Genomic DNA, 24462 nt, shown 5'->3' on the forward strand with positions numbered 1-24462 from the left:
GTTTAGATATTTAGGCGACTGTCATTTTAGTCACTCCTTTTTTGAAGCTAATGCATATTTACGAATATTGCAGTTATGAGCGATTGAAGCCTAACACATGGAGTGGAGCATATCATTGCTGGGGGAAGGAAAATCGAGAAGCTCCAATCCGAACAGCATGTCCTCCTGGGATTTCAAGTGAAGTCGTGAGCAACTTTGAGATTAAAGCATTTGATGGCTGTGCTAATCCATATCTGGGACTAGCAGCAGTTATAGCAGCTGGAATAGATGGCCTGCGGAAGCACCTTGTTTTGCCAGAGCCTGTTGGTATGGTGACCGAACTGTGATATAAATTCTTTTTAGATTGGTGTTGTTCATTGTTGTCAAATTATCTCTAGGACTTTGAACGGTTTCTTTACATGTATTTTATAATCTTTACACTGGGCAAGTCTTGTTGCGGTCTGCATTCGAAGATAATAACGCTTTATTCAAAACGCATTTCGTCACTCTAAACTTGAGGAAGATCACCTTTTGAATTCTTCTAAATGACTACTGGTATTCTAATTTTACTTTCCGAGAAGTTGAAATATATTATTAATGCTAACAAAATTTGGATTTTTTTGCTCCCATGGCATTGTTTTTTTCGTTGAAAGGACTACATGTTTTATCTTTTCAGTGGATTAGGATGTTCTGTTTCATTCCTAAACTAAATGATGGATTTCTCTATATAATTACTTCCATTTCCTGTTAACAAATTTAGCTACCTCAGCTGTTCTTTGTTAAACTGTTATTTGCAATCTGATTAGTTTGGTTACTTCTCAAGTTGTATACCTTCAAAAATTTCAACAATTCCCATTGCATTTCTCTGCCTATTATCTGCACAATACTTATGTTTTGCATATTTTAATAAATTATATATGTAGCTCTTTTTTGAAGCTTGTTCTTAATTATCTTTTACTAATTAGGTTAATTATGCTTTGATCTTATCAAGTCGATCTCTAAGCTTCACACCGTTGTCATTGGTAACAGACACAAACCCGGATGATCTCGAGGAAGGTGCGGTGCACAGATTGCCCACATCGTTGGATGAGTCTGTTACAGAACTCAGAAAGAATGAAGTCCTGAAGAACTTTATTGGCGATAACCTCATAAATGAAATAATTGCTGTCCGTGAGGTTGGTAAATATTCTCTTGATATTTTTCTGTTATAGAGTAGTCCTTTGGCTAAATTCATTGTTAGCTTAAAATTGTTATCTATATCTTCTTTCCATAAATTAAGCTTCGACGGCTCAGCTCATATGCATAATATGAAATCATCAATTTACGAATATTTTTTTATTATAGTATCCTACCATTTGAGCTCCTCTAACACCTTGATTTTATCTTTGATTGATAAACGATCTGAAAATATTGAAAGGAGGGAGGGGTGATTGCGTCTTCTTCTTTGGAAAATGGGAACATATCATTGGTAGAATTATAATGACGTTTAGATGAGATATCTTTTGTTTCTATACTTGTGTATTTTACTTCAGGTAAGACGTATACATTTGTAGTGCTACTGATAAATTATTTTGCTATTTGCAATACTTTTTTTCATGTATTAGATTTGAAAGCTTTTGAAAATTTGTGAAGAAACTTTTTCAAGCATCTCTCTTCCAGATCCATCACATAAAATAGTAGATTGAAGACACTTTTCGAACCAACTAATGTGGTTCCTCAATGAATCGATAATCTACTCTTTTATGTGATGGATCCAGAAGACAGATGCTTGAATAATTCTACTCACAAAAGCCTTCATTCGAAAAAAAGAAACTTATTTTTTTTTTACTGTTTCTCTTATGCACATGAAAAAATGCAATCAGCTGCTGTAATTCTCTGAGCCTAGTTCTTGATACAAAAGGGAAGTTAAATAGCAGTCAATCTTTGCACATACCACCTATGTTGTGTTTAAAGTCCTGTTACCCTTCTTTCAGTAGAGGTACATATATGCACAGATACATTTTAGGTAGCACCATTACAAGCCCATGGAATGCAAGTCTAAAGCCCTGTAAATTCCTTGTGGGATGATGGTTGTGTGAAAGTGTTTCCTATATCCACGATGGTGGACGATCATGCTTGGTCTTCTTAGCTTCATTTCCATGGTGCTTGGTTTTATGGCACTGCTGACATACCCTTGGTGGGAAGTAACTTCATGCTTTGATGGGCATCGTTGTGTCCTCGGGTGATATGTGGGCATAATGGAGGTGGACCTAATAGGATTAATGATTTATGGGAACACTCAGTGTCTAGCCCTATAAAGGTGATCATTTATTGTACTTTTCCCTTTAGTCCCGAGGCACCTCTTTCTTTCCCACTGGTTTTTCTTATTGAGTCTGTAGGCATTCATTGGCGTTGGTTTCTTCATCTTGTCACTGCTCTTCAACATGGCAATCTCACATTCTCCTATAGTTTGCGGTTCCCAAGGTGGTTTGCAAATCCCAATGAACAAGTTGTCGGAGTCAAAGTCAACAAAGGCTTAGATTGCTTAGCAAAACTTCCTCTTTCCACACCATCTTGAATTTTTAAAAATGATGTACTAGAAAGAAGTTATGCTTAGTCAAAGGAGGTTGTCTTACTTTTGTGGCACATGTGGGCTTTTGGAGGTCAAATCTTGGTCAAATGGGTTGAGTGAGTAGTCAAAAGGCATCTACTAGTTTTTTGCAAGAGAACCTATTACCCCTCCTTTATCAAGGGTACATATGAGAAAATTTATTTTTGACATCACCGTTTTAAGCTCAAGCAATGCAAGTCTAAAGCCTTGTAAAGCCTTGTGGGATGATCTTTATGTGAGTGCGTGTCTTGGATCCCCGATGTGTGGATGGTCATGGTTGGTCTTCTTAGCTTCATTTCCATGATGCTTGGTTTTATGACACTGCTGACATCCCCCTAGTGGCAAATAACTCCCTGCTTTGATGGGGATCTTTATGTCTTGGGTGTTGAAGAATGTAACTTTTGTCGGTCTTCATAATTTTACTTGAGTCACGATGTAATATATTTGTCAAAAGAAATTTATTCTTATTAAATTGACTTATTAAAGCATGGGTTTCATGCTTGGTTCAATGATCAATAGGTCATAGCACCCTTTGAGTGCTCTAGGTTTCTATTGAGTCAGAGTCAAAATCATTTGTGTAAGAGACCCTTCTTGGACTTCTTAAAGTCAAGAAAGAAAAATTATTTTTTTGTCTATCCTCCACCAAGTTAGCTTCTTCTCAAGTCAGCCTCAATCTCATCATGTTGGCCTCTTCAACAGTTTACAAGTCGGCCTATTCACCAGTCTACAAGTTGGCCTATTATTGGACGTTCAAACCACTATATATAGCAAAAGGTACTTGACCTGTTTTGGCATTAATCAATTTGCAATTCAGATATCAAGAAGTAAGTGTGAGAGGGTAAAGCAGAAGATTTTTGTCTTCACAATAAAGAAACCAATACAGCGAAGGAAGAGAAGGATCCTTGGAAGATGTAAATTTTGTCCTTAATGCAATTACAGGGTTGAGGGTTCAGATTTACTTCAGAAATACAAGTGTAAGACGAAATTCTTGAAGAATCAGGATCACGTTGTCTTAAGGGAAAGAAGTTGACTTGGTGGAACGAATTTTTCTTGGTCTAGGTGTCAAGAGTCTTGGTTGCCTCACTGTGATTTGAATCTACTGAAGGAAGAGTTCTTGACTGGGTTTTCCCCTACCTAGGGGTTTTACCCTGGCTGAGTGCCTACATCCTGTGTCCCTTGTGATTTTTATTGTTTGGCATTTATCTTGATGAAAGAAAAATATAAATAAGAACTAACAAACATATAAGAATATTCACAAGTAAATGTCAAGATCTAAGAGAAATATAATGCCCTAGATTTCTCAACACTGGGGTGGTATGTGGGCATCTTAGAAGTGGATCTATCAAGACTCATGATTTATGGGATCACTTAATGTCTATCCTTGTGAAGGTGATCACATATTCTACTCTTCCCTCACATCAGCCCCATGATCTTGATGCACCTACCTTTTCCCTGCTTGGTTGTCTTATTCAGTGTGTATGGCATTCCTTTGCTTTGGTATCTTCATCATGTCACAACTCTTCAACATGGTAGTCTCAAATTTTCCAACAGTATGCAAATCCTAGTGCATAGGTTATGGAGAGGTCATTAGTCAAAATGCTTAGATGAAGCAACAAAATTTCTACTTCCCATGCCTCTTGAAATTTTTCAGAAATGGTGATCTAGGAGGTAGATATGCTTAGTCAAGGATGCGAAAATTCTATTACTACAGCAACTGATTTATTTTTCCTACTTATTCTTCAATACGTTATTTATGAAAGTGCTTCAGTAAATATTAAAATAAACTCTGCTGCAGATATCACACCATAGAACAGAAACAAATACATGCAAAAAAACCAAACCCAATTATTTTTGGACAAATGTCCCCAGAAAAACCCAATGTGGGAAAACCGGTGCAACAGAGAAGGATTTTATTAATCAGCTATTCTTGAGTACAACTGTGTGCCAAACTGGCTTACCCAATAGAGATAAATTCTCCAGCACCTCCCCCAGACTTAGCATTAGACTTTCTGGCCTCTGCACAGCTCTCAAAACCTCTGTGTCAGCTCCTGCCTCTCTGCGTCAGCACTGGGCCTCTCTACATCACCCATGCAAGCCCTCTAGTGATTGCGTAGTCCTGCTGCCTCTACGTTTGCCTCTCTGATATTTGCGCTGATCTTCTGGTACTATTCCTGCCTCTCTGTTCCGTACTCACTACCCCTTGCTGCAATCTAGACCTCTAGTTCGAATTTCTCAGCAAACCCCGCTCCAGAAATCAAATTCACTGGTCTCCCTTAGTATATCTCCAATTGACCCTCAAGCCTTCTCTTATACTTTTCCTGTTGATGAATCAATGGCCAAGATTAAGTCCCTAATCAACGGCTAAGGTTAAAATAGACTTGATCTTCGTCTCTTAGAAGCTTCTCATCCTTATCTTCATTAATACACATTAACATTTTTATTTTCCTAAGTTTAGACTTAGGGCCTCATTAAAAATATCAATTATTTTAATAACTTTTCATCCAGATGGAATTTTCCAAAACGATTACTGGGTCTTGGATATCTCATGCTCTTTAGTCTTTCCACTACTTTTCATGGCTAGAGCACATCTGATGCTTCCCCAAATCAACAAAGGAGGTCTATCCTACTTTTGAGGGCAAATGGAAATTTCTAGAGTCATTTTGACTGCCAATTCTGGGTCAAATGGGGTAAGTGGGCAATCTATTGGCATCTACAATTTTTTTTCTACAAAACCCATGTTTTAGTTTTCACAAGAAATCAATGACATTCGAGATCTACATTTGAGGCTTGCTTTCGTGGGGGGTTGGCCACACTTTTGGGACTAGGAGTGTCCTCCAACTCACTCAAGGGAATGTCTAGAATGAGAAAAATCAATAAGTCAACTAAAGACAAGTCTTCAAGCAAGGTTAAGGACAAATAGGAAAAGAGAAAGAAAAAAAAATTATTTCAAGGGAAAAATTACCCAGTCGGCTTAGTCAAGTGAGATGCTGGAAGGTCAAAGAGAAAAGTAAGGAGTACTCCAAGTCAATTCAAGCAAAGAATGGAACAAGATATGATTTATTCACCAACAAATCATCTCAACTTAGGGAATCAGGCATCAAGATAAAGTCAAGGAATAATTCAAGTGCAAGTTTCATCTCCAAATCAAGGGAGCCATCCATACAGGCTAGTCGTTGGGGTGACATCATTCCCTTGATGAGGAGAATTTGAACAATTTTGAGGAGTTTTGAAGCAAGACAAGGAGTGTGGAAATTTTGGAAGGCTATTTAAGGAAAAATCAAGTGAAACATTGGAATTTTAAGCCCAGACAATCCTCTTTTTATAGGATACAATCCCCTTTTGTGAGATGTCTACATCCTTGGGAAGGGTTTAAGCAACGTAATATTAAAAAAAAATTGACTTTTTTTGCAAGGATTTTGTGGCTGACAAGTGACTTAAATTTGTGAACCAAAGTAGAATTATTATTGAAAGCCTTATCTATAAATTTAGAGTTCTCTCTCCTTAGCATACCATGTTGTGAATATGTGAGATCACAATGCCATGATAAGAGCTTCTTAGTTGCAAACACTTTGTTTCCAATTTGTAGATTGGCTATTCTATTATTTATCTCCTTAGCTCTTGCAAAGATAGTGTGCTCCATGAAATAGTTTTTTGATTTATGGTTGAAGTTACACAAAGTTAGTCGATCCATCCATTAGTAGCTACATAGTCACTTAGAGAAAAAGGTCTAGGATGCTAGATCTCATCATTTTCTTGTTGAGCTAGGGCTTTTGAAATTTGATGTTTGGACAAACCCATATTAAGAATTCCTCCTTAAAGGATTAAATCTATTTAGTATCATAGTGGATTCATTGACTAGAGTTGCTCCATTAAAGGAGTCACTGGTAGTTGGATGGCACCAAAAGAAAGACTTAGACAAGAGTGGAGGTAACTAGTGCATGCACTCCAAACTCACATATTTTACAAATAAAATAATTCAAGGTTGATTTAGGGAGGGTTGTGATTACGATCCAGCATAAAGAGGTAATTAGTGTGGTAAAAGGCAAGCCATATTTTCTTTTCATCACAAATTTCTCAAAATTCAGAAATATTTTCAATTTCCAATTTTTAGCTACTTTGGCATTTGGGTTTTGCTACAAAGGTTTAGCAAATTGGCTCAAGAAAGGTATAGTGCTTTGTTGTGTGTAGATAGGGATTATATTCATTAAAACAAGTTGTTGTCCAAGGGTTTACATGTCTACAACAACAGGTTATAGCCCTCTGTTACAAGACGAGCCATTTTCTAGGGAATTTTGGCCTCCAAAAGTATATTTATCATTCCTCCTTTGACTTTTCCCACATTTTGAAGTTAATTGAATATTGTTATGTTAGCACTCCAGGAAGCTCTCCTAGGTTGTAGCTCGGAGATGCCTGGTAACATATAAATCTTCAATATCGTTCTCGGAACTATTGGAATGGATGATGTTTTGGATCAAGTCAAATGGCTGTTTCAACTCTGTTTTCACTCAAGACATGCATGAACACCCTTAGCTTTACAAGGCTTTAGACCACTAATGCTCAATAGTTTATAGAACCAATGGATAGATGGAGAATACTGACTATACCAGAAGATGCATACATAAACACATATGAATGGCTAGCTACAGGAAGTAAATGAAGCTTGCAAATCTAATTTATCAATGCAGAGATAAGATGACAGTTATCTGGCATTAGATACAGAAGAAAACATGAATAACCTATTCAAGTGCAAGCTTAGGATAGAGGAGAAAATGGGAATTGAACATGTAACAACAAAAGAAGCTTATATTGCTGGAATGAAGATGAGACGCTGAGAGGAGCAGAGTCTCCACAGTCTCCAAAAGTTGAACCCTTGATCCTCTGAATGTTCAACCTTTTATAGGCCTTTTACAATGCTCTCAAACCCTCTGAGGCTCGAGAGGTCTTAATCTATCCTCTTTGTCTTTTTAACGACTTGATGCCATGACTAGACACGCATGAGCTTGGAGGTTTCTTTTTCCAACAGCAGAGTAATTGCATTCTGGTAATTTGCTGCGTTATCAGGTGGCTCGCTCTTGCCAACGATGCTCCATGATTCCTTCTGTTGTGGGCTGCATTGTGTTGTGGCTTTTTTCTCTTCCGGCCATCTGTCTCCCGTCCTCTGTTCTGTGACAGAATGGGTCATTCGGGCTTTTGAAATCTATTTGAATACCAAAAATGATTGTTTTTTGTTTTACACAGAGAAACGCTGCAACACTGTGAAATTCCGCCAAGCTCTGCTCATTCCGGACTTCAAAAGTCTTTAAATCCGGTCTATTCCTCTATTAAGTCCACCCTCAATCACTATCGCAAGTCGCTTCGACCTTATTTCCAAGGTTTCCTTTCTTATTTTGAAATACGTTAAAAACACAAAAAATCTTGAAAAAATGGCTCTGGCGGATCTAAAATATTATATATTTTCATTCCCGAACCCCTTCTGGTCCGGGTTTTATCGCATCGGTGTTGTCTCTTTATATTTCGTTAAATAACAAAATATGCGAAAATACATTAACAAATGCCTTTCGGCAGATCTCAAAATCTATGCAATAATGCTTATATAGCCATCAGGTCTGGCTAATCGCATCGCACATATACATGTATAAAGGCCCCTCTCCATAATGTTTCCCCGATTGCGATATCGCAATGCGATTAGTTGCAATTGCATATCGCTCATGCCTCGGGCCGATGGTGAGCGCTCTGTGTAATCTCCAATAGCGATCCTGCGATGCAACGTGGGCCGTCGATCTGTGCGCTTGATTGACGGTCCTAGTTGACTCTGTCGGTCGCCATCTCAAGTTTTATATGGTCCGCGCCGATAGCTGCCAATTGCCATCGCTGATTGCCACTGCCAATTGCCACCATCGATTGCGATCTGCCGATCAGATATGGACCGTTGATCGGCCAGATTTGACGACTACTGTGCATTTCACTGTTTCCACCGTTGATACTCAGTTTTTTCACTGTTTTCTTGGGATTTTGCCTCCCGATAGTGTTTCTCCGCCATTCTAAGGGCTTTTCTCATTCGATTGTTTTGGTCTTTGGCATGTTTTTACAAGATTTTGAAGACTTAGAGAGCATATTTGGATCCATTTTGGACCACATGCCAATAGGGCTAACACTGGCTCCTTCTGGGGATGAAAGCCTCCCTATGAGGTTTCAAGAACTGCAGACTACTGCCTTTCCAGTAACAACCAAAACAAACTTATCTCCTAGTGTTCCGTTGGGCATGGAGTTTATTTGCATAAAATACAAAAATTGAAAAACCTATTACAGTATTAAAGCCTTAAAGCCTTATATGAAGTAAAGTTTCAAAAACCGCCCATTGACTGGGCCATCAAAAACACCTTCCCCCTCCAAATTGTGCAGAATGAAAGTATTGTTTGTCTGAACTTGAGTAATGACAAACGGTCCCATCCATAAGGCATCAAATTTACCATGGTTGCCCTTCTTTTCCTTCAATGCATCCCATTTGAGAACCCAGTGACCAACCTGAAAACTGTCTATTTTTGTCTTTCTATCAAAGGTTTCTTTGATCTTCTTATGATGAATTCTTGACTTCTCAACCAGTTGTTCTCTAATTTGCTGTCATTCAACCAAGCTACTCATTCTCCTCGCCATGTCATTCTCTTCATTCTGTTCTTCTTGCAAGAATTTGGCCACAGGGAGAATCAGCTGGATAGGAAAAACAACATCAGCGCCATAAACCAGCTTAAATGGAGAATTTCCTATGGACTTCTTGTTGGTAACTCTGTTAGCCCACAATGCAAACTTCAACTTGGAATCCCAGTTCTTTTTGTTGTCCTCCAACAATTTTTTGATTATCCTTACAAGACTCTTGTTAGATGATTCTGCCAGGCCATTGCCTTGAGGATAATATGAGGTAGAATGCACCAATTGAATGCCCATGGATTCAATCATGTCCACCAATTATTTTGCCTTGAAAGTTGCTGCATTATCAGTGACTAGTTTGGTTGGGCAACCAAATCTAGTGAAAATATTCTCATTCAAGAAATTTATGACAACTTGATGATTAGCATTCTTAGTGGGTATAGCCTCACTCCACTTGGTGAAATAATGAGTGGCTACCAAGATCCATTTGTGTTGGCCACTTGAATGTGGGTTGATCTTTCCTATAAAGTCCAAGCTCCAGTGCTGGAAGGGACCATTGGCATGTACTGGCTTCAAGGGTAGAGATTTTAGCTGTTGTCTTCCTGCAAACCTCTGACATTTGTCACAAGACCTCACAAAAGAACACACATCAAAGAACAGAGTAGGCCAATAATACCCAGCTCTCAGGATCTTGTGGGTTGTGGTTTTCCAATAATGATGCCCTCCACAGATGCTAGAATGGAACTGGTGCATGACTTCCACAGATTGTCCTTTATCTAGGCATCTCAAGAGGATTCCTGATGGGTCTCTCCAATAAAGTAGGTTTTTATAAATGCATAATTTGGCTGATCTAAGCTTAATGGCCCAGGCTTGACTTGAGCTAAGCCCTGGAGGGACTTCTAGCTTCTGCAAAAAATGAACTATATTGGAATACCATTCACAGGTGGCTAGATTTTCAGCCAAAGACTGATTCTGCTCTTGCTCTTCTGTTGTTTACTCTGTCCGCTTACCACCTAAATTTGAACCCATGCAATTGATGTCTAACAAACTGCAATTTTCCTCAGCCATAAGCTTAGCCAAGCCCTGGCCTTTGACAAGCTTGGTGGGCTTCACCTCTATGTTGAACTCTATGAATTTTGCAATCCATTTAACTCTCTTTCCGTCAATTTTTGGCTGAGTTAGAACATCTTTTACTGAGGTTGAAGGTACATATGCAATCACTTTAGAATGAAGGATATAAATTCTAAATGCCTTTAAAGATTTTATGAGAGCGTAAGCTTGTTTTTCAATAAGGTCATACCTTCGTTCAGCGTCCCTCATAGTTTTGCTAAAAAAGGCCACAGGGTGCTCTACACCTTCATCATTTTTCTACAATAGAACTGTTGCAAGTGTATCATAAGAGGCAAAAGAGAAGATATAAAACTCCTTGGTGTAATCTGGGCTGATTAGAGTGGGAGCTTCCATGATAGCTTGTTTGATGGTTTCAAAAGAGCTTCTTGCAGCATTTGTCCATTTTATTTCTGATCCTTTCTTCAGCATGGAAGTAATGTGCTTCACTAGCTCTACAAAGTTTGGAATGAACCTCCTTACAAAGTTAATCTTACCCAGGAAAGATTGAATGTGCCTTTTTGACCTTGGGATGGACAATGTCTGAATTGCTTGAACTCTTGCTGGATCGATCTTCACACCTTCAGCAGAAACAATATGTCCCAGAAGTTTGCCTTCTTCGAGAGCTTCCATGATAACTTGTTTGATGGTTTCAAAAGAGCTTCTTGCAGCATTTGTCCATTTTATTTCTGATCCTTTCTTCAGCGTGCAAGTAATGTGATTCACTAGCTCTACAAAGTTTGGAATGAACCTCCTTACAAAGTTAATCTTACCCAGGAAAGATTGAATGTGCCTTTTTGACCTTGGGATGGACAATGTCTGAATTGCTTGAACTCTTGCTGGATCGATCTTCACACCTTCAGCAGAAACAATATGTCCCAGAAGTTTGCCTTCTTCTAGAGCAAATTGTGACTTCTTTGGGTTCACAGAAATTCCAAACTGTCTGCACTTTAGAAACACCTTCTTCAAATGCTGCAAATGGTCCTTGTGAGTGCTAGAAAATATTGTTATGTCATCAAGGTAAATAAGGACAAACTTGTCCTTCTCTCCCACAAAGGCTATGTCCACGGCCCTCTGAAAAGTAGCCCCAACATTCATCAGTCCAAAAGGCATCTTGGAGTACATGAAAGTGCCCCAAGGAGTAGTGAAGACGGTCGTTTCCTGATCTTTTGAATGTACAACAATCTGATTGTAACCTGAAAATCCATCTAAGAAAGACATGACTCTAGCCCTTGAAACTTTTTGCAGCAAGTGTTCCATCTTAGGCAAGGGGTAGTTGTCTTTTTTAGAGCATTTGTTCAGATTCCTAAAGTCAACACAAAGCCTGATTTCTCCATTCTTCTTTCTTACTACCACAAGGTTAGCTATCCACTTTGAATACCTTAGGGGAACTATGATCTTGGCATCCAACAACTTCTTGATTTCCTTTTCAATCAAAGGCAATAAGAGAGGGATGATAGGTCTTAATTTCTGCTTAAAAGAGATGGTGTTCTTCTCCAGTGGAATCTTATGTTGAATGGGGTTGGTGTCATAGGTCTTAAGATCATTGTATTCCCAAACAAAAATATCAGCAAATTGTTTCATCGAGGTGCAATACTTGGAACTCTAGGCAGAAGACAAGTGAGTGGATAGATTTATGTACTTTGGATGGGCTGGACTCCCTACGTTATGTTTGAACAGCAGACTCATTTTCTTTTTTGGCAGGCTTATAAGGTACATCATTATGATCAAACAACTTCTCTAGGGGCACCAATCCTTTGGGTATATGGTTACTAGGCAGCTGAACAATGTTGTCCTGACCAATCTCATCCTTTAGCTTGGACTGGTTGCATTCTTCAATGGTTTCATTTTCTTGGTCGACGTGCATTTCGGAAAATTCATCAACGACTTGTAAAAACCTATTAATTTCATCATCATCTTCAAAAACTTTCCAGTATTTGACATTGTCAGGCAGAGATGGTCTATATTTCACCTGAACTTCATAAGTCAATTTAGGAGGCAAAGGAGGAATAAACATGCTAGCAGTCACAACAAGGGAATCAACAAGCTAGTTCTTAATTCTAGGGATGTAAGAAATGTTGAAACTATTAAAAGGACCCTTGAGCTTCCATACCTCATCTCTGTATTCTTTCAGCCTTGGATGCTTTGCTTGGAAAGTTTTTTTCACCTGCTGAATGATAAGGTCTGCATCTCCAAACACCTTCATACCTTTGATGCTCATTTCTTTAGCAACGTTTAAGCCCAATATCAAGGATTCGTACTTTTCTATGTTATTTGTGACCTGAAAAGTTAATTTGAAAGATAAATGAATGCATTGCTGTGTGGGGGACACAAGGACTACACCTGCCCCTGCAGCTTTCTTAGAGAAAGCTCCATCAAAGAACATGTCCCAAATTTTTGGGCCTTCTTCCTCTGTGATTTGGCAAATCGGTTTCCTAGCTACATGGAGGCCAACTGGGATTCTTCAATCTGAAGAATACAGGCTCCAAAATTTATGTCGACAACATAAATGGGATGATTAGTGGGATTCCTTTCATCACTGATGATATAATCCAACTGAGCTTCTCTGTATAATCTCCTACTCTCACCTCCAAAAACTGGGACAGTAGCATAGGACATATCATTTTGCAATGTTCCACCTAATATCTTGATCCAGCCTCTGGAAAGCAACATGCCAAACTTGGGGGGTACATCTGCTACCACAATATCCATTATCATGCTCTTCATGGGCAGCTAAGACAAGGTGATGGCTAGGTCTTTGATTAATCTTAGACATTTCACTTTTCTAGGGTCAAAAGAAAACAGGTCATGATAAGGCTTGGTAATGTCAAGACCCAATTCATCCATGACAACCTTGGGCATTAGATTATGGCTGGCTCCAGTGTCCAGAAGGTAGTTACAAAGGATTTTGTCATGAATAGTCAGAGGGACATAGAATGATGGGGAGCTATCATCATAATTTTCAATCATTGGGCTGAGAACAATAGCTGGTTTGTCATCTTGCAGATTTACATAGTTAGTGGAGGCTTGGATGGCTTTAGGCTCAAGGGCCTCGAGGATAGATCTTTTGAAGGACTCATTAAAGTCTCATTCTTCACTAGTTCAATCAGAGGTATAGGTATTCTTAGCTTCTGGATTTCTGATTCAAAACTGAAAAGAGAAGGAGACTTGTAAGGGCCTCTTTCCTCGTGAGCTGGAGCTTTGAGGATGATGGGATCAACTGTCGGTCGTTTCTGCTTATTAGCTTGCTGTATTGCAGGGACAATAGCTCTTTGAATAGGAGTTTCCTTAGCATTATTCATCTTTGACCTCAGATCATATCTGTGTTGATCATTAGTTTGCAGAACAACTCCACCATCCCACTCTTGGCTGGTCTGGTCATTGAATAACGACTTTTCATAGGCAGTTGAGGTCAAAAAGGAGGCATTGTCTTTGTCTTCCAGACAATGGATCTCATCATCTTCTTCAAACTGCTCTTCTTCCATGACTACATTCTAGAAAGGGGTCTTCACCCTTTGGTCTTCATTGGCATCTTTGCTTCTTTGCAAAATCTGCAACTGCTCATTAGCTCTTCTATATGGATTTGGATTTCTAGGAGCAAAGGTATTAGGAACTCTTCCTTTCCTAGGGTGCTACTCAACTTTTAATTTGGAGATTTCAGAGGCTAATGACTCTATCATCCTGAAGATGATGAAGATTCGCCCCTTCTGTCTCCTTCTATCAACATTCCCCTTGAGCTTCTCTACAGCCATGATGTTTGATTCTATTTCCAAGGTTGCATCCTACATATCAGCCGAGTAGCACATCGTCTCTCCCTCAACAGTAGACAGAAGTCAGAATCAAAGGCGATGGCATAGATGAGTTTAGCAGAGGTAGTGGTGGGTTTTACTTCAACTGGTATCTTGTTGTACATACGGTTAAACCTCTTATTAAAATCAGACAACAACTCACCATTTTCCCTCTTTAAGTTTGCAAACTCAGTGTGGTAGTAGAGTAGATCTTTCTTATCCCCCCAATGCTTTAGGAATACATCATCTAGAGCCTCAATATCTACTATAGACCTTGGGGTCAGTTCTCTGAACCATTTTCTAGCCTCTCCATCTAGGCTTTGGACAAAGACTCTCATCCACACATCATCTTCACTAATGTCCAGGTTATCAGCATAGCTATAGAATGATCAAGATGTTCCTCAGCTGTAACACCTTCAGTCCCAGTGAACTTAGGCATATACTTCTGATATTCTCCAGTAGGCATGGTATTCACAGGAGTGGGCAGTACTAAAGGTCCATACCTAGCCACTATGATTCTTTCCATTTTGGTAGGTGCTTGAGGACCTGCCATATCTGTGGTGGCTATAAGGGTACTGGAAGTCTGAATGACAGAGGGCTGAGGAGTGACTAATAGGACTAAAGGAGTATGATGGATAGGAGGAGAGGCTTTCTTTGGGCTTAGAACGGAAGGAGGACCTAAAGAATAAGGAGCTCTATGAATCTATGAGATTTTTTCTTCACTGCTAGTATTAGATGCTATACTCTCAACATGTATTTGTTCTATTAAAGGATTTTCTTGAAGAGATAGAATATTGTTTAGAGCTACCTGAACCTGATGCTCCTTTTTGCAATGCCTTTCTTTCTTTGATGATTCTTTCAGGGTCAGGTACTCGGTCAGCTTGTGGCTTCTGAGGATTTCTCCGAGTATGCCTCACAAATTGAGCCAGAACTATGAAGTGGGGTCGCCAAGAGGTTCGTCCTCTAGTAGAGTCGCCAGATAGATGATTACAACCGAAAAAGTGCCTAGACTTTGTCTATCATCAAAGCTGGATCTGTGTCATCTCCCAGGGAAGCTAAGCTTCAGTCTCCTCTCCCCGGCAACGACGCCAATTATGTTAGCACTCCAGGAAGCTCTCCTAGGTTGTAGCTCGGAGATGCCTGGTAACATATAAATCTTCAATATCGTTCTCAGAACTATTGGAATGGATGATGGTTTGGATCAAGTCAGATGACTATTTCAACTCTGTTTTCACTCAAGACATGCATGAACACCCTCAGCTTTACAAGGCTTTAGACCACTAATGCTCAATAGTTTATAGATTCAATGGATAGATGGAGAATACTGACTGTACCAACAGATGCATACATAAACACATATGAATGGCTAGCTACAGGAAGTAAATAAAGCTTGCAAATCTAATTTATCAACACAGAGATAAGATGACAGTTATCTGGCATTAGATACAGAAGAAAACGGAATAACCTATTCAAGTGAAAGCTTAGGATAGAGAAGAAAATGGGAATTGAACATGTAACAGCAAAAGAAGCTTATATTGCTGGAATGAAGATGAGACGTTGAGAGGAGCAGAGTCTCCATAGTCTCCAATTAAATTAAACACAGAAACAAGAAACTGAGCAAGAAAGAAATACACAACACTAACAACGTTATTTTTGGACAAATGTCCCTCGAAAACCCAATGCGGGAAAGCCAGTGCAACATTAAGGGTTTGTATTATTAAGCAGTAGTTTTTTGAATACAATCTTTGGATGCCTTGTTGGTTATCCAATACAGAGAATTTGACTGACACAAGATTAGTGAAAAATACCTCATACTATCACTGGTGATCCAAGACTGATCCGACCACTGAATGGTGGGCCCCTAACAGCCTCTACGCAGTTTCTGCACAATCACTATGTTATTCTGCATCACTCCTTCTGGGGCTTGTGTCATTCCTTTTGGTTCATTGTTTTGCTTATGGAACTCCGACTTCTGCTCTCCTAGACTCACACCTTGACCTCTGGCCCCAGAACTCGACTTCTCCAGCAAAATACGGATATCCTCTTAGGCTCTACGCTGCTTCTACGTCAGCCTACGCTACCCAATGTAGCCTCTGCGTTGCCTCTTTTGGATCTATCTCTTCTTCCTCTTCGGCATATTCCCGGATCAGGAAATCTCCCTCCAGAACTATCCTTGCCCCTCACTGCAAGAAATCTCCTCGATCGATTCTCTAGCAACTGCTACGCTGCCCTCTCTAAGAAATACGATCTCTTGATCTCTCTTCGATATGTTTTCCAAATGCCCATCAAGCCTCCTCTTATGATCCTCTCGTTGATCAATCAACAACCCATATTAGATTCTAATCAATGGCTCAAATAATTTGGGCTTGATCTCTGTCTTCTTCTAGAAGTTCCACCCTCAGTTTGATTAATACCCTTTAATTATTTTATTTCCTAAGTTTAGACTTAGGCACCCATTAAAAATAATTAATTATTTTAATAAAACTGTCTTTGGGTGTAATTTCCCAAAACCATTTATGGGTATTGTGGAATGCATGTGTCCTCGCCTCCTTGCAAATTTTGAGGCTTATAACACATCAGATGCTACTAGAAATAAATAGTTTCAAGTTTCCCTTATGATGTAGTCAGGATGGAATTCCAAGGGTGGTGGCAGCGAATTTGCAGGAGCGAGATTACATCATCAGAGGGCTTGGAGTGCTTTGGAAGAGTTTTATGGGGTTCGATGGAGTTCTCTTGTTGTATTTGACCATCGGGGGCAGGTGCACATAGTTCATTTTTAGTTTTGTTTCATTCTGATGAATCCCATAAAATGGGGTTATTATTAGCATAATTTAATTAAAAACATTAAAGGTGTTGTGTGGAGGGGATTATTTGGAAAAACACCTTAGTGTAATAGCTCATTGGAACCAGAATGAAGGGCTCTATAGGATGGGATGGTGAGACGTTCTAAGCTATATCATTCTAAGCAGGAAACTAAATTGAATAAAAACAATGTATTTGGTTGGGATTTTTCGAGTAAACACAAAATCCATAGGTTATATGCTATATTGTATTCAAATTTTGGCTACTAATATTTTTTGTGTAGAACTTTAGCACTACAATTACGAATTTATAGCTACGCAACATGTATAACAAGAACACCTCCACACAATTGACTCCATGTAAGACTCTGGTCTTGCACTTGAGTTGTTTGTGCATATTTAGGGACTCCTCCTGTGGTTGTTTAGGAGATGTTGAGCCTAAAGAGCAGGTGCTTGGTCTGAGTTGACAGTGGGTCCCTTATCTTAACTAGAGGTTTCCTAGATATTAATCCTATAAATTTTCAAGCTTAGGGCTATGAAATATAGAATGAAAAAATAACAAAATATTAAAATATTTTGATCCTTAACAACCCATTATTATTGACACTCTAATGTGAAAAGATACTAGAGAGTTCCAATCATAGTTTTAAAACTTGGATCAGTTTGACTTGGACTTAGTCTCATCAGCCAAGTTGATAGACCACAAAGTCAACTTGACTTTCAACTTGGCTGAAGGAGCGGGTTTCACCCAGTTTGGCATGTTGATCCAAGTTGAAAACTAAGTCATTGAATCTGATTTGATTTGAGTCGATCCAAGTTGAAAATCGAGTCATTAAATCTGAGTTATCCAAGTCGGTCCAAGTCCAAGTCAAAACTTGAGTTGATAGGTAGTCGAGCCAAAGTCTGAATCTGAGTTTTAAAACTATGGTTTTGATAAGTTTTAATCATCTAGGGAAATTTTATCATGCATAAAACAGATCTGAAAACTATCTTTAACAATATTAACAACAACATTAAAATAACCATATTTAGTTATGGCGTTAAATCACTCAATATAATTTTCCTTTACTTATGTGAAATTAGCAAGACATATATAGCTATAGTTAAAAATGCATGAAGAACATTGATGGCTAAAAGTCAAATATGTACTTAGCACAAGTATTGGACACATAAAGGCATCATTAATGTATAAGATGAATTTGTTGTTCATACCATGGCTTTATCAAAAGGACAGTACAATCCATTAGCTCTCCAAAACTCTAGCTAGAGAGAATCAAGAAAAACCCTAGCTTAACAAAGAAGCTCCAACATGCAAGAATCACTCAAACAAGTCCTCCAAGGAAATCATCTTCTACTCATTCTCTTCTTCACAAAATGCACTTAGTTTCATCCATATCTTTAAAACTGAAACCAAGTTTTGAACTGGCCCATCTATCTAACTAGTATTCTAACAAGAACCAAATTGCACTGGATTCAATGAGCCAAATTTGAAAAACATACATAAAATCATATTTTTTTATCTTATTTTGTTAAGATTCCAAACCATTAGAAACAAAATATGTAAATTTTTCTTATCTATATACCATGTAAGATGGAATATATCAAAATGACACCCACTGCAATACATATCAACAAAAAAATACTTAATCATTGACACTCTAAATGGCCTCTAGAGACCAAAAACAATGCTACAAGCTATTGGGCCATTTGCCTACTAGAAATCATTGATGAACATGTTCACTCATCAAAATCATCACTATATCACCTCTAGTAGAAATGGGATCATCAACAAGAGCTACACAAACATCATCTTGCTCAAAATCTTTAGAATCAGGTTCGTTAACCTTATACTATGGTAAAATTTGAAAAAGCCTAGCATGTCTAACGAATGTTTTTGGTTTGAGTGAAGGGTTCATCTCCTAAACCTTATAATATGGTAGAAGAATATTAACATGCCTAACCAATTATTTTGGTTTGAGTGAAGGGTACATTTTTGTTAAGGCGATAACAGAGGAGTTCAACAATCAATAGCACAAAGATCAGAGGATTTCAACAATCAATACCACCAACATCATGTTACATAAAAAGCTTCATACTCTTGTTTAAATGCCAATCTCACACCCTCATACATCATATAATTCAATGAAAAATTTGTAATCCTACCGATCCTAAAATCTTGAAAACTGTAAAGTCTGGTGAATTTTGAGTGGGATATGAAATTCTACTTTCTCCATATGAATTTTGATAAGGTTGGAACCAATCAAACATTTTGAAAAACTTTCCTTTTTATCCTTTAAGAATTTAACATTACCATTGATTGCCAACATTGTTAGGTTTGAGTTATGTTTTTTTTTAGATTTAGGGTTTAGAGGGTTGGTTTTATAGTCGAGGGGTGTTGTTTTGGGAGGGAAATAGAAAAATCACTTGGTTTCTTCAAAACCATCTAACAAAACCACCATTGGGGGTCTCGAACTTCCCCCCACACATGTCAGATTTTATTAAATGGTTAGGGTTGGAATTGGTCAAATATGGCTGGTTTGTATTGGTTAGGTAACAAATTGGTGTTGGACTCCTCCCACACATGTGATATCTGATCAGTTTATTAGGGCTTATTTGTATCGATTAGGTACCTAATTGGTACAAACCAACCCTTCAACTAGGTTTTTGTACCGCTTCATTATGTCGGCCTATCTGATTAATGAATTTGATTAGTTACCGGTTCAGACTGGACAACTTTTAAAATGATTTTTTTTTTTAATCTCAAATCCATATTATCAATTATTCAAGTGATGAAACCCTAACCCTAAACTTCAAGATGCTCCAAGAATATCAAGGAAATCTTATAACTTCTAAGAGAGTGACCAATTACAAATGGATATCAAAAATAGAGAAGATGGCATGGCTAATTCACTCCTCTTAGTCACATCTTTATATAAGAGTGAAATAAGAAGCACAAAATTATATGAATGAGTAGTGTTCTCTCCTTCCTCTCTATATATATGGGAGGTAATGAAGGCCAACAATACAATGTGGGCCTAAGCCCTTACAAGAAACTGAAATAAAGACTTGTAGGCCTACACAAGTGAAGTATTTTAGTTCAAGGGTCCACGTGTAATGCTCAAGGTGATTTCATATGCAATAAGATCTCCAAAATGATGTAGCTACACAAGGTGTGTCCAAACACCCCTTTTTTACAAGCCCACACAGATTCCATCACTCATTCTAAACCATGTAGTCCAATTTGTCCACTCCCCTTACACAAACATTGTTGTAACCCAAGCATCCCCAAGTGTACTCAAAGTCTCCATACAAAAATCCAAGCTACCCCATGTTGTCTAGGGCCTAATTCCCTCCTCTAAGATGCACAACACTCCTCCTCCTAAGTAGGTCATTCTCCAAGCAAGTGAACCTCTCCATTTGGCCATCACGAAGAGCATCCCTTAAGTTGTCAAGAGAACACTAATTCCCTAGGAAAGAGTGCAATGAAATCATCCAACTAAGGTCCAAGAATCACTAAACATGTTGTCTCTAGTGTGCAAATTGATCAAAGACCATCGCCCATGCACCAATCCATGTCAATCCAGATTCCATATGGTTGTGGAAAATAGACCATGTTTGCAAATCTCATGAAGCACCCCCAACCACCGTTGCAAAAAGTGGGAGTGTTTTTTAGAAATGAAGCGCTAGGAGTATCATGTGTTTTTCAGAAGTGAAGTGCTCAGAGTGTCATTTTCCAAAAGTTATTGGAAGTGAAGCATCCCAAAAACGTCTCTCTCTCTCTCTCTACACACACACACACACACACACACACACACATTGCATTTATAATTAAAAAATCATCTAGAATGCCACATTAGTTGTAGAATATATGAAACCATGAGTTTTCGTACATAAATCAAGATTTAATTGGCATCCACAATACATTAACGATTAATTATTTGCGCATCAACCATCTATATTCTAGAAATTACAAACAAACATCAAAATTTTAAGCATATAATAGGAAGTCGACCATTAAATCATTGAAATAACTTATCTGGAAACTATCAACATGACCAAATAGTAATGTTTATAATACAAGGCATCTACACACTGAAGTAGAAACACCTAAAATATGAATTCAAAACACTAATATATCATCTATGACATAAAGTAGTGAATCTAGATACTATTCTCTCCTCCTTAAACCACCATGATGGGAAGCATGCTAGAAGAATTCTTGAACTGTGTCAAACTATATGTTGGAATGTGGTCCCACATGTCAGATTGTGTGTCAAACCATCACTATTAAAGAATAGGAAGTTTGGTTTTGAATTTTTAGGTTGTGGATTACGTGGTGCTTAGGTAGCGGTCTTTTTCAGAGCAAGTTTTTGGCCTCTAAACTGGGTTGATGATTTGGATTGGATCATTAGATTGCTTATCATCCATATTGATGGTTTGAGAGAGGAAAAATTGGAGGAATCAACGCTCAGAACCATTTTTACTAATGGGACCCAATTTAGCAAATTGGGGTTTGAAACCTTTCGGGAGTGTTTTGATGCATAAACAGACATGTTCTGGGGGTAAAACGTTGTCACTTTAGTGAAACACATTTTTTTCCTATTCTACGCACAAATACCTTTCCAACGATGCAATCTCGTCAATCAGAGTCCATATGTGAAAGTTATGTCACTCATAAGTTGACCTTCTTGTTTCCACCACCATAATTCAGGAGGATGCCACGCCAGCCCCCATTATTCATGAGAAATGGGCTAGCCACGTGATTATGATGAAGAAGACTCTAGAAGAGTCTATATTGTAACTCTAGTTAAGAGTTGAGGTAGTCAAACCTAACTACTAGTAGGTTATCGAGTTGTGTTATAAACGGGACACTAGGAGGAGAAGGGGTTCCATTCTTTCGAGTGCATTTATTCCATAGATGAGAAAAAATAATCGAGAGGGATATGAGATAAAACACATATAAAGGATTTGTGCACTGTAGTATCCCACAAGCCATAGACCATACTTCTTTGTACTCGCAAACATTTTCTATTCAGAGAGAGAGTAGAGTGGCATCACCTTCCAGCTGGGTTTTTCTCCCGAAAGGGTTCCCCAGGTCATATCCCCTGTCAATGCATGTGTGATCTTTTATTTCATTGTTCTCTATTTTCTGCATAATTTTAAGTCGCATGCATACATTATTAACAATAATCTACATATCCATAAAACTAAATATAAGTAACCTTGTAATAGTGTAGATTTTGGATTTTTAAATATAATTTTATGGAATCTATTATGACGAGTTGTCCAGTGGAATCTCCATGACAATTTACAGATCAATTGGGGGGGTGTGTTCTTGCAACACTGCCCTCATCATTGGCGTAAACACTTTTTGGGTAACCTAAAAGCCACAATGACCCTTGGTTACGGTACTCATCCTTTGAAATCTACCACAAAACATATTAAAAACCCTAAAACATTTTCATTTTGCTAATAAGGAACTTGCTATAGTTTGTAAAAGATAGATTGGCAATCCTAATATGGAATTCCCCACTTGTGTTGGAAATGAATCAACCTAAAGAGATGGAATCAAGATGATAGAGGGTGGTGCTTCTACTTTACCCTAAGTTTTCATCTTTTTGTTGGGCTTGAATATCTTTGAAGTCTAGATTTGCGATGCAACAACATTCATGTTTGTTATGGCTTCTTGCCAAACTTATTGATTAAGCTGCATTGGAAGAGTTACTCATTTAATATCTGCTCCTATTTCATGGGTAAAATACAACACAATGGCCCATTAAATCATCTTTTTTTCCTAGTTCTCTTAGGTTTGCGACTTATCATGTAGGTTTGACCACATGGAGTAGGTTATTTGGGGAAATATCTTTAGTAGCCACAACCTTTTCCCCTTATTCTATTGCCTTCATTGGCCTCAACTAATTTCCTTTGTAACAGATTATGAAACTTCATTATCTCTAGACCTTGACTGCATCTTCCAAACAATTTTTCAGATAGAGGAAATCATAAAGTAGACATCTTGTAGGACATTAAAAAGTATTTAGTGCATTTTCTTGGAAGCGTGCAGAAATCCACAATGCTTATGTTAATTCCCTTGCTGATCTTAAACTAAGAAATGTGAACAACAATACAACATCATCTATCCTTTAGTTGATAGTTCCTACTTTAACCCTTGATGTACTCCATGTGTACTAAGATCGACATCATCTATCCTTTAGTTGATAGTTCCTACTTTAACCCTTGATGTACTCCATGTGTACTAAGATCGACCCACCATAAATACCACGAAAGTCCAATCTATCCGTCCATTTCACCATTTGTAAATGGAGTATAACTATTTCAATATATATGAGCTTTGAGATGTAACTAGATCTTGATAAGACCTGTTTATTTAACCAATTGTTAACAAGTATTTTACTCCATATAAACCTTATTTAACCCTCTTTTATGCTATTTAACTCTATATTCAAGGAATACTACACCTAAAATTATAAATAGTTTTGATATTTAATAATTTGTTAACCATTATTTCACTCCATCTAAACCTTATTTAACTCTACATTACCCTATTTATCTCATTATATGGACCAGGTCCATTTCATTTTCCACCGAGGTATGTGTTTGGATGTTTATAAATTATTATCAAAATATGGATTTTAATGAATGAAACATCAACATTGGTGATAGCATATTGATCTACTATATTTTTTAAGCATTGAGAATGGTTATAAAAAACATTTATATCTCCCTCTCCGTGTAATGACTTCTACTCTTTGACTGAAGTCATTGTTATTTCAACTTATTAGTTGCTTTATTTAATCTTATCACTTTCAATGTACTTTGATGATGCGTATTGTATTTATATATTTCAATCAGACCATTAAAGTTACTGTTCTCTTTTGACGACAGGCTGAAATTCGATATTATTCAGCCATCTTAGGCGATAATATGGAGAAATTGATTGTGAGGTACTGACGTTAAAATTTATGACAAAATGATGTCATAGCATTCCGGCAATTATGACTTACTAGATGCTATCTAACAAAGTGTGGTATTTTCAATTTGTAATATTTTTGAAGACATCGAATAGTACCTTAAATCACATCATTGACAATGATTTCTTATCATTCTAATTATTGCATGCTATAATGAGTTTGTTAATGAGTATTTAGTGGTTAGTTAACAATCCCATGGAAGATGCATATAATTATTGTATTTCTTGTGAAATTATTGCAAAATAAAGTGCTCGAGTAACACTGATATTGTTTTCATATAACATTCAACAATTTTCCTTTTAGTAGCTATAATATATTCTAGTTTATTGTGTTATTTACGGGCTTAATATTGAAAGCTAAATTAATAGAGTCTATTGAGTCTATTGTTACGTGTAACTATGAGTAGATAATACAAGTTTTATTATTTTATGTATTTTTACAATGATAATTACGTTTTTTTAAGTATGCAATTGTAACTATGAGTGGATAATACAAGTTTTATTATTTTATTTATTTTTATAATAATAATACAATTTTTTAAGTATGCAATTTAAAGTATG

At 37.6% G+C, this 24462-nt stretch overlaps 1 protein-coding gene across 1 annotated transcript; it reads left to right on the forward strand.

Annotated features, from left to right (window-relative positions):
- On the forward strand, positions 1-24167 carry LOC149186536 (uncharacterized). The gene is made up of 3 exons (XM_089412629.1): positions 1-306; positions 1009-1154; positions 23817-24167. The coding sequence occupies exons 1-3, from the start codon at positions 51-53 to the stop codon at positions 23880-23882; spliced, it is 468 nt and encodes a 155-aa protein (XP_089268755.1). The 5' UTR covers positions 1-50; the 3' UTR covers positions 23883-24167.
- The last annotated feature ends 295 nt before the right edge of the window (positions 24168-24462 follow it).

The sequence above is a fragment of the Pinus tabuliformis genome, chromosome 3_1, assembly GCF_031772625.1.
Source record: "Pinus tabuliformis cultivar Carrire ecotype Pingquan chromosome 3_1, CPIR1, whole genome shotgun sequence".
Lineage (NCBI taxonomy): Eukaryota > Viridiplantae > Streptophyta > Pinopsida > Pinales > Pinaceae > Pinus > Pinus tabuliformis.